Genomic DNA, 12,088 nt, shown 5'->3' on the forward strand with positions numbered 1-12,088 from the left:
AGAAGCTTGTTGTTTTTTACTGACAGAACTAGAGCTGGTAATACGAGTGATCCACAACAAAGCAGATCAGTAGATACCGTGTGCACAAAATTCCAGTCTAACCTGTTCATTGTGTGAGGGGGTGATGTACAAGAAAGGTAGGGGCCCCAGTGTCATCACAGAATGTACAGATCTTATCAAACTCTTTCTTCTCATACTTCTGTATATCCTTCAACATATACTGTCATACACTGCCCCCTCGCTGCACATCATCCACCGTACACTGCCCCCCCCCCCCGCTGCACAGCCTTCACCGCGCACTGCCCCCTCGCTGCACAGCCTCCGCCGTACACTGCCCCCTTGCTGCACATCATCCACCGTACACTGCCCCCTCGCTGCACAGCCTCCACCGTACACTGCCCCCTCGCTGCACAGCCTCCACCGTACACTGCCCCCTCGCTGCACAGCCTCCACCGTACACTGCCCCCTCGCTGCACAGCCTCCACCGTAACACTGCCCCCTCGCTGCACAGCCTCCACCGTAACACTGCCCCCTCGCTGCACAGCCTCCACCGTAACACTGCCCCCTCGCTGCACAGCCTCCACCGTAACACTGCCCCCTCGCTGCACAGCCTCCACCGTAACACTGCCCCCTCGCTGCACAGCCTCCACCGTAACACTGCCCCCTCGCTGCACAGCCTCCACCGTAACACTGCCCCCTCGCTGCACAGCCTCCACCGTAACACTGCCCCCTCGCTGCACAGCCTCCACCGTACACTGCCCCCTCGCTGCACAGCCTCCACCGTACACTGCCCACTCGCTGCACAGCCTCCACCGTACACTGCCCCCTCGCTGCACAGCCTCCACCGTACACTGCCCCCTCGCTGCACAGCCTCCACCGTACACTGCCCCCTCGCTGCACAGCCTCCACCGTACACTGCCCCCTCGCTGCACAGCCTCCACCGTACACTGCCCCCTCGCTGCACAGCCTCCACCGTACACTGCCCCCTCGCTGCACAGCCTCCACCGTACACTGCCCCCTCGCTGCACAGCCTCCACCGTACACTGCCCCCTCGCTGCACAGCCTCCACCGTACACTGCCCCCTCGCTGCACAGCCTCCACCGTACACTGCCCCCTCGCTGCACAGCCTCCACCGTACACTGCCCCCTCGCGGCACAGCCTCCACCGTACACTGCCCCCTCGCGGCACAGCCTCCACCGTACACTGCCCCCTCGCGGCACAGCCTCCACCGTACACTGCCCCCTCGCTGCACAGCCTCCACCGTACACTGCCCCCTCGCGGCACAGCCTCCACCGTACACTGCCCCCCCGCGGCACAGCCTCCACCGTACACTGCCCCCTCGCGGCACAGCCTCCACCGTACACTGCCCCCTCGCTGCACAGCCTCCACCGTACACTGCCCCCTCGCTGCACAGCCTCCACCGTACACTGCCCCCTCGCTGCACAGCCTCCACCGTACACTGCCCCCTCGCTGCACAGCCTCCACCGTACACTGCCCCCTCGCTGCACAGCCTCCACCGTAACACTGCCCCCTCGCTGCACAGCCTCCACCGTACACTGCCCCCTCGCTGCACAGCCTCCACCGTAACACTGCCCCCTCGCTGCACAGCCTCCACCGTAACACTGCCCCCTCGCTGCACAGCCTCCACCGTAACACTGCCCCCTCGCTGCACAGCCTCCACCGTAACACTGCCCCCTCGCTGCACAGCCTCCACCGTACACTGCCCACTCGCTGCACAGCCTCCACCGTACACTGCCCACTCGCTGCACAGCCTCCACCGTACACTGCCCCCTCGCTGCACAGCCTCCACCGTACACTGCCCCCTCGCTGCACAGCCTCCACCGTACACTGCCCCCTCGCTGCACAGCCTCCACCGTACACTGCCCCCTCGCTGCACAGCCTCCACCGTACACTGCCCCCTCGCTGCACAGCCTCCACCGTACACTGCCCCCTCGCTGCACAGCCTCCACCGTACACTGCCCCCTCGCTGCACAGCCTCCACCGTACACTGCCCCCTCGCGGCACAGCCTCCACCGTACACTGCCCCCTCGCTGCACAGCCTCCACCGTACACTGCCCCCTCGCTGCACAGCCTCCACCGTACACTGCCCCCTCGCTGCACAGCCTCCATCGTACACTGCCCCCTCGCTGCACAGCCTCCACCGTACACTGCCCCCGCTGCACAGCCCCCACCTTTCACTGCCCCTGCTCTATATCCTCCACCATACACTGCATATCCAACACCATTCACTGTTTCCTGATTCAAGTCCACCATCATATATTGTCCCCCCTATACATTGTAAAGCACTGCGTAAACTGTTTGCGCTATATAAATCGTGTATAAAAATAATCATACACTGACCTTCTGCATATGCTCCACCATAAATTGCACTTCTGCCATCATATCCTCCACCAGAAAAACAGAAGCATATTAGAACAGCTTTAATCCCATAGCTAATATATATAATAATATCAGTTCCAACAAATGTCAGCGCTTACCATCTTGGGCAGAGTTGAGAAGATGTTCCCCAAGGTCGCAGCCAAACACCCGTTCCCGCAGGATCCCACGCTGCTTCAGCTTCTGCTTGCTGGGTCTGGACTTCATGAAGGTCCTCAGGAATGTGATCAGCTTGCCGTGTTTCCGGGACACTGCACAGACAGCATGAGATCAACATTACTCCAAGAATCACAAGACACATGGACGGTTAACTGGCACAAACACAGACAGACATTGTGTGGAAGGGCGACACAAAAAGAGCAAATTCTTTCTGGCCTAGAAAGCAGCATGCTGGCTGCTATGTGTGAGATGAATTAGGGATATCACTAATAGACACAAAGATGTCCTTCACAGTGCTGATTGTCCACAGAGCCATTGTGCTATGGACCAGGAGAGCCTTGTATGGAAGAAACTCGAGCAAATGGGGAACTGTTGGCTACAGAACAAATCAAAATCTGTTTAATTTTTCTAAGTCTATATTGGAAAATTAAATATAAAACCTGCACTGTTGATTGTTAGGGGAAGTGGTCTCACAGGTCAGAACATCCTACCTCCACTCTCCCAGGAGGTTCCTGCCAACCAGAAAATACTGGTCTCCTATATAATTACAGTATTTGGATGCTGGACTGGCAGTACCATGACATCATGGCAACACTGACCACCACAGAAATATATTTACCAACCTAAAACTACCCATCCCATGTATTATCATATGGATGCTGGACAGGCAGTACCAGAGATCGATGTCCTGCCAGAATTTCATTACGTATATAGTTAATGAAAGTCTCAGAAAACTAGCTTGGGTCACTTGACTTTAAGCAATGCATGCAATCTATATTTATCAACATGTCCTAAAACTCAACTCCAGTCACACACACATAGGATTGTATTCTATGTCAGGTAATCAATGGGACAGCAAGTGAGTAGAAATCCCCCAAGTGGGGACATAGACAAAAAAAAACATGTCCAAGGTTCCCCTGCTTTACTGAAAACAACATTTTGGCTAGAATTGAATTCCACTTTTAAGAAGGGCTCTTCCACTCATGGCAACCAATCAGACCCTCTAGTGTGTTATTTGTAGCAGAATCTGCCTACAATATGCAACAAATGTGAAAAAAATGAAACCTAGAGCTTATTCTGAGAATACACCAAATCGAAGATTTTCACACCAACAAAACTGTAATAAACTCAGCATAGCATCTAACCCCAGGTTTGTGGGGTGGATGTGGAGTGCAGGATTAGGCCGATGTTGGGTAATGGACGCAGCTGCCTTTGTTATCGGACTTTCTATCTGCAGGTATTGCGGTTTTCTTCATAATGTGTAATTAGGCTTAGTACTCAGTAAATCTTGTCCTTGGTGCTTATACGCAATGCTTACTCATCAGCTGATAGAGAGGGAGGCTGGGAACTCTACATCTTCTACAAAGAATGTCTGCTAAAGCCTTATACTAAAGCATACCGACACTGCTATATACAGAAACACTGCTAATACTGACACACATATTCCAATGCACACCAATAATGACTGCTGTATACTAACAGACACATACTGCAAGGCCTCATGCACAACGAGCATATGCTCAGCTCCCCAAACATATTTTCTGATTCAAAAACGTACAAGCGGCATTTCGCTCATGTGTTTTGGCGCGCCAAGCGTTTAAGCTTAAATGGATTTCATTGCCCAGTTTTAATTTTATTTTATTCTGGCCATTGGATTAAATGAGCTCTCGGGAGCTAAACGCTCCTCTTCTAATAAGCCTGTAAATGCCTGTATGCATTGACAGTCACACACGCCAACATAAAGGTGCGTTTACAGGGCAAAAAAAAGTCCACCCTCTGTAAAAGCTGCATTTTTTTGAAGCCCATTGTGCATGAGCCCAAATAATGGTGGTCGTACACGCCATACCATCACTGCTACTGCACTGGAAGAGGCAACCACCCTGCCCTTTGTCCATATATTCTCATTGTTTGTACACTTTGTAAAGTGCAGATCTAGTTATTGTTTGTAGCAAGTCAGTTGCCTCTTCATACCCTGAACAGTTATATACATTATTACAACACAGCACGGTGCACATGCTACAAGACAGTCATTGTACCATTCACTAAATACTAATTTATTAAGACTGGAGTAGCCAGAATCTGTGCATGGCAACCCTTTAACTTCTAGCTTTTATTTCAAAGCCTGATTAAACAAGCAGAAGACAGAAACTGACTGGTTACTATGCACAGCTACTCCAGATTTTGTTGGTCCAGTCTTAGTAAATTTCCCCCCAATGTGTCTAGGCTGGAACATTAGTGGTTCTACTAAGGTCCTCGCACCTCTACACTGCTACACTACATTTGTGACACTTTGTACCTGTACAGCTGAGCACCTAACTGATGAAGCCTTTGATGGGAGCTGCCATAGTTTGCCTGGACAGCATCACTGCAGAGTGAGGGGTCTTCCCTGAAAGGGCTATAAAGATGAAGAATGGAAGCCTCTATTGAAGGCTTTTCTGGTGTTTAGCCTGATGGTGGATTCCCTTTAGCAAGCACTTTGGTATTTTTACTCTTCCTTCCCTGCACACTGCCACCCATTATCTGTACACTGGAATGATTGGTAAATTCTTCAATGTCATGTTCCCTGTTCCATTTCAATGTAAAGGGCAGTTAGCTCTGGAGAGGGCTGGATACAACAAGGGCCCCCATGTTCTTCGACAGAGTGCAGACCTCTCTCATGTCGCTCAGCCGGCAGCTGCCATCAATGAAGCTTGGCAGAAGCTGGCACGAGAGTGACCGTCTCCACTTTCCTCCTGGCACCATGCCCAATGTCTGGAAACAAATACAATGATACTCGGATCCAGGTGTCCTTGTCACAGAGCAAAGCTGCCAGAAGGAATGTGACACTTCAAGTGAAATACACAACTAGATCCCGGCAAAATCCTGGAAACACAAATGAGTGATCAGCCTTTGCCACACGGTCCAAGCAGATTCTGCTCAGTAATGGGCTAGTGATAGATGGGCAAATAAAAGCTCCCCAAAAACAGTAGGCAGACATCTGCTTGTCCTCAGCAGGGTCAAGACTGTCCACTCCAAAATATCCTGTGTGTGGTCATTACAAGGACAGGACAGGTCAGGTCTGAAGAATCTCTGTGATTAATAAAAACATACATCTAAAGATCAGAAGTACTTGATTCAGTCCTCTACCTGGTGTTATATCTGGTGTGATGGCAGGGACCCTTCCAATGCCATACCACAGGACCATTTAGATATATTTAAACCCGAAAAAACCCGAACATCGGTGCGGCTCTATACGGCGCCTGCGCACCGACGTTCGGGTTCTGTCGGCAACCTGTGACGTACAGTATGCGCCGTTCGGAAGCCTGTCAATCACAGGCAGTGCTTGGGAACGCCCACTCCCGCGGGATTGCCGTGAGGTGAAAATCCTGATAACGAGGTATGTGCTGAGAAAAAGAAAAAAAAAAACACCGGCATTCTGTCGGTAGGATGGCTCGACTCCGTGTGATGTCAGAATTTTTTTTAAAGGGTGAACCTCCACTTTAAGATATTAGTTTTTGCCTTGGAAATTTCATTTTGGCAGTTTTGTAAATTTTTAAAGCTGCTCAGTACAATAAATCTACTCAGTTTTTACAAGGTCAATAAAACTCAGTAGAGTATATATTTTCATCATAAATCCAATTTATTTACACCATATTTTGTCATTTTCAGGGCAGGAAGCTGGAGAAGGTGCTACATTGGCTGAAATTTTCCAATTAATTAAAGTGGGGTAAAAAGCACTGATATATTTTAGAAATTATTCAGTCAGAGGAGCCACCCACAATTTCACTTTTTAAATATAAATACCCCTGTAATACACAAGCTTAATGTAGTCTAGTAAAGTTAGTCTGTAAACTAAGGTCCGTTTTGTTAGGTTGTTAGAGCATTTAGTTTATAATCTAGAAATAGTCCGTGGCCATCTTAAGTGTGGGCATCATGAAGCCAGACTGTATGACTTCCTGGATTTCAGCCTTGCAGATCTCGCACATGCTCAGTGCTGCACAAGCGATGTAATAGGTTTCAGTCAGGTTTCCATAGCAACGGGAGTGTCAGAGGAAGTTGCCGCCCCTTCTCTATGCAAATAGGCTATTTGCAAGGACTACTGGGATACATGATGCCTATCCCAGAAACCCTTGCGAATAGCCTTGTGACTTAATAGCCTAGGCTAATAAGGAGGAGGAAGTAATGAAGGACTACAAAATAAAGGTATTTACAAGCAACAAAATAAATAAAAATTGTCCATTCTGAACACTATGAGATTAGGGCATGCAGCACAGACAAACAGAAAAAAATGGGTGGAACTCCACTTTAAGGATAAGCAGGTGTAAAGCAGGAACCAGCAAAGGACAGGGGGGCCAGTCAGTAATGGCTCTGAACTGCAATATATACACTTTGCAAGTCATCACCCGCTGACTGCACAACAATACACCTCCATATCTAGTACACACAGGCCAAATGTCGGGCTGAAATAAATTGGTTCAATAAAAATCGTCCGACATTCGTCCCATGTGTATGGCAGCTGACTGAAACTTCTGTCGGGCGAGCATGCTGGAAAACCAGCAGCTGACCAGAGTGTTTTGGTGATGTCAGAAAACAATAGAACAGCAGGGGAGGTTGCACTAACAATTCAATGTTAGTACAGCTGAGGCTCCGACTGGAGTTGTCAGGTTTTTATTGTTCAACCCACTGGGTTGAATGAAAAAGAAAACTAGTGGGGTGTAGGCTTAAAGTAGGTGTTACCACAAAAATGTATTTCACTGCCAGCCCCTCTATTAAAAAACACACAGGGTTTTTCCCCGTTAAAAAAAAACAACACACATGGTAAATGTTTTTTCTAAAACAAAGTTTGTAAATAGTTTTACAGCTGTCTTTAGGCCAGTCACGTGACTCCTGGCCGGTCTCCTACTCCGATCCAGGGCTACTGCGGGGGGGGGGCCGTGATCTCCCTCTGATGTTAGCTGGAGAGGTCACATGGCCACTAAGCCCCTCCCTCAGTAGCCCTGGATCTGAGTAGGAGACTGGCCGAGACTCACATGACCGGCATGAAGAAAGCTGTAAAACGGTATTTACAAGCTTCTTTTTAGAAAAACATTTACCCTGTGTGTTATACCTCACTATAATAGAGGGGCTGGCAGTGACAATTGGTAATATTTTATTTTTTAATAACATCGGCAGGAGGGGGAGGGGGCGGAGACAGAGACACTGCGCTGACAGGCAGGGGGACAGAGCAGGGCTGCGGCTGACAGAGGCATGCAAGCTGACCACGGTAGTCAGGGCTCAGCAGCCATGACTATCGTGGTCAACTCACAGAGCGGCACACAGAAAGTGGCAGGATTAGACAGGTTTTTTTACAGTTTAGAGAGGGGCAGATTAGACAGCACAAGCATTGTGCTGTTTAGTTTGCTATAAGGGAACAGGATTACTTCTTTTTTTAGGGTTACAAACACTTTAAGGCTGGGTACAAGCAGGCTGAATGTTGGCCATTATCGGCCAGTTCAACAGAAACCAGACGATATTTGGTCAGTATGTACTGTATGTCCAACATAAGCCAGTGTAACTACTGGCTTTTGTCGAAGGGACACACTAGAAAAACGGCATTAGATCCCTGATCAGTGTGTTATGGTGGGAGCAATCCCCCTTGTCAGAACATAAAGGCATAGTGGGGGACTGTCATAAGAACAGAAGGACTGTCTTCTTGTCCCAAGCTATAATCAAGATTGCACAGCAAAATGTTAGCAGACAAATAAAACATTTTAATTTGATTGCCATCTATAGGGCAACACAGGCATATCTTATTTCAGGCAATTCTATAAATGAGGTATATTAAAGGTGTGTACACAAAATAAGTCACATCTAGAGCAAGACAGTGTACCAGCAGTACCAATATTTAACACCATTCCGCATATACTGTGTGTTCAATGACTATCACTTACGTAGTACCATCATTTCAAAAGTTCATGTACTGCACCAATATTTACTTGTAAACGGCTATTACAAGTATGAAGACAGCTGCTGTACAATTGTACCATAAAAAAAGAAGGGGTATTTCAGATAGTACAGTGTATGTAGATATTAGTAGGTTCTGACAAGGGTGTCTCTTCTACAGTGTATGTGGTTATTGATGGATCTGAATTAGGTATGAGTTGTCCAGTGTGTGTGATTGGTGGATCTTATAATATACCAGTATCTTTTGTCCAGTGTATGTCAAAATTTGTGGGTCAGATATGGGTAATGTCTTTTACAGTGTAGGTGGATATAATAATGGTGTATGTGGATACTGGGGAATCAGATAATGATATCTTGTACATTGCATGTGGATACTGGTGTCACTATAGTATATATAGTTACTGGTGAATCTCACACACTATGCATTGTTTTCTTCAGTCATTTCCTCATCTTATTTATTGTGTGCACATATGAAGACAGTATGTAAATCCCCTGGCCACATTTCTGAACAAAATCACCATAAAAATTGCAAAAACCTTTCAAACAGTAAATAATAAAATCAACCAGTGATATCTTACCTGGTTCTTTGTGATGTTAGTACTGCAGCTGAAGCTGTACAGACTGTAGATCTGTTACTATCGTCAGATAACCTCCTGCACTTTCTCTAGCTTCTCTCCTATGGCAAATGCCACCAACCACCTATCTGCTCTACACCTTCTCGTCTTCATCAGAGCCAAACGTATTCCTGTGTGGTCCTTGTGCCTTCTATCATAGCAGACGTCTTCCAGTGTCACCCCCTGTGCTTCCTATCAGAACAGACTCTTTCCAGTGTCACCCCCTGTGCTTTCTATCAGAACAGGCTCTTTCCAGCGTCACCCCCTGTGCTTTCTATCATAGCAGACGTCTTCCAGTGTCCCCTGTGCTTTCTATCGGAACAGACTCTTTCCAGTGTCACCCCCTGTGCTTTCTATCGGGACAGACTCTTTCCAGTGTCACCCCCTGTGCTTTCTATCGGAACAGACTCTTTCCAGTGTCACCCCCCTGTGCTTTCTATCGGAACAGACTCTTTCCAGTGTCACTCCCTGTGTTTCCTATTAGCTCCTCTGCAGATCAGTGTATTGCAGCACTCTCTCTAGTCCCAGTCATATGTCCCTCCCACCGCCAGGTATGTCTCCGCCCTCATGTCTCCACTCACACCTCTGGTTCAGGCTTCTGCTTTTCTTTACTGTCTGCTTTGCCAGGTGCAGTGTCTGGAACTACCTCCCCCCTCCTCCGTCTAGCCCCATCCTGTCCACATCTTCCCTAAAGACAGAGAATAGTAAGCCAGTGTGAATGAATGAGAGGCAGGACCAGGCTATAGACTCCTACTATATGGATATTATAGAATGATATAATGATGGTGATATAGAAGAGATGTAAACCCAGCAGATTGGCTATGCTTGGTTTCAGGACTATGGTAAGCAATATGTCTGCCCTGCCCAACAGGCACATGCCTAACATTCCACTCAGCTGGGGTCCAAAGACTCTCCTCCGTCCACAAGGAATTGTGTTGTGTACTTACTAGATGTGTCAGTACAAAGTAATACACTGAAGCTTTGAATCAGTCCTTACCCCCTAAGGAATCTGACAAACAGGCTGTTATGACCTCCTATGAACTAGGGAACCATGCATTTAGTATAGTGCTTTAGGTACTCCTTGGTGAAGGAGCTGCTCACTTTAGGTGGAATTTTGAAGCACATTTTAAGGAGTGGATATTCATTGTGGTGTTTTTAAAAGACTCACATGTTGGCCTTTTTGGAGCAATCAAATGAAAATAGAGGCGTTTTGAACCAGTTAATGCAATGCACCATCTATGATTTTACTGTCTCTAGTGCATTCTTTATACTACCTACAAGCAGCATTTAACCTGCAATGAGCCAAACAACATGAAATATACAAAAGAAGCACTTTACATGAATAGAGGAAGTGCCTCCTACCCCAGAGAACTCATACAAAAGGCACATAAAACACACCTGCATTATTAAATATGAATATGTAAACCAGACCTAATAGATACTGTATATGAATATATACACACACACACAATAGGTAAATACAGATAGATATACAAAATATTTATATATCAGTGTTGCACTCTCCTGTACTGGATGGATTCTATTCCATGGAGCTCAGGCCACCACAAAGCTATTTAGTGCAACCATAAAACAAACAAACAAACAAACAAACAAACAGACAGACAGAGGGCGCACCCACCTAGTGCATTATTCTAAGATATCCCTTATTAATTGGTTAAATAGGTGATATATTTACAAACTCACATATGTACAAACTTGCCAGATTCGATCCAGCTTCAGACCATCAGCACATCTCATCACACAGAGGAACAACCTAGGTCCGAAAGAGTGACTTGTTTTGAGAGTCCCTAAAGACGCATTACCTTTCCAGACCTACGTTGTTCCTCTGTGTGATGAGATGTGCTGATGTTCTGAAGCTAGGTCTAATCTGACAAGTTTGTACATCCTCCAGAAAACTGTGCCCCCCCCCCCCACCCCCATGGTTCAGCGGTGGACTGTTCCTCTCTATGGAGTGTGCTGACATCAGAAACAGTCCATTTTCAAGTCCACTGGAGCTTGGGGGTACCGGAGCAGTCTTGCGTGGGGAGTAAGTACATCTCTGCCCCCCTCTCCCCTTGAATAAAATGAGCAGTTAACCTGTGCAGTGCGGCCTCACAGAAGATGTTGTTGGGTATATATTTCATTGCCAATGATCATTTACCTTCTTATAGGTCACAAAATGCCTTGTGTAAGGGGTAACTATTTGTTTAGTAACTGGAGAGATAGTACAGCAAGCCAGGCACCCCTCCATAAGCCAGCATATAAACAATATTAAATGCACATAAGCCTTTCTTCTAGTGGCGGCTGATGTTTTTTTTGTTTGGGGGCAAAAAAAAAGACCCCCCTCTCCCCCCCAGCACCTACCCCACTGGCGGCGGGGATCAGCGGGCACATCAGACTGGGGGACAGGCTGCAGTAGGCATCCAGCGGCATATTTTACCCTTCTGAGATCACGGTGGCGTCTTGGTGCGTCTCCTCCCCTCCTCTTAGGCATCCAATAGGACTGCCTGACCTTTAAGCCAATTGGTAAACAGGTAACAGTCTTGCACTTCCTGATTGGCGGAGAGGCAATTCAATGTTAGAAAAGCGAATATTCATTTGCTTTTCTAACACATCTGGGTGGGCTCTACGAGTCCACCCCATTTTGAAGCCTATGGGTCTAATCAGGTGCTTCAAAAAAACACCCCAGCCACAGTAATTCACATGCCTGGTGTCCTGAAAGGAGCTGAATGCATGAATGGGCCGCGGCGGCCATTGAAAGATTTGTGCTATGCATGAATCTATCCATTAACCATTAAGGAGGGGTGGTGTGGATAGAGGGGGCTGCGCCTGTGCACCCTTAATGGACAGGCCGCCACTGCTTTCTTTCCTATTATTGCAAATGTCAAGGGGATTACATTTTATTATATACTTTGTTACCATAGTGACTGAAAAAAGTCCCCTGGTAACCAGGAGGACATCTACTCAAAACCTCCCACTCAGATCTATATGTCAGG

The 12,088-nt window shown here is 47.4% G+C and overlaps 1 protein-coding gene across 11 annotated transcripts in view; it reads right to left on the reverse strand.

The window, feature by feature from the left end:
* The window catches only part of ARHGAP32 (Rho GTPase activating protein 32), a 298,438-nt gene that overhangs the window by 36,184 nt on the left and 250,166 nt on the right, over positions 1-12,088 (reverse strand). For 6 of the 11 annotated variants that reach the window (XM_040326218.1, XM_040326219.1, XM_040326215.1 and 3 more), the window contains 2 exons: positions 2,499-2,648; positions 2,362-2,412 (listed from right to left, as the gene is read on the reverse strand). In XM_040326218.1, the coding sequence (XP_040182152.1) occupies positions 2,362-2,412; positions 2,499-2,648 (201 nt within the window). Of the gene's footprint in view, positions 1-2,361; positions 2,413-2,498; positions 2,649-9,056; positions 9,903-12,088 lie in introns of those variants that run through there. The other 5 variants (XM_040326216.1, XM_040326214.1, XM_040326220.1 and 2 more) reach the window with 3 other exon arrangements.

The sequence above is a fragment of the Rana temporaria genome, chromosome 10 (genome assembly GCF_905171775.1).
Source record: "Rana temporaria chromosome 10, aRanTem1.1, whole genome shotgun sequence".
Classification (NCBI taxonomy): Eukaryota; Metazoa; Chordata; class Amphibia; order Anura; family Ranidae; genus Rana; species Rana temporaria.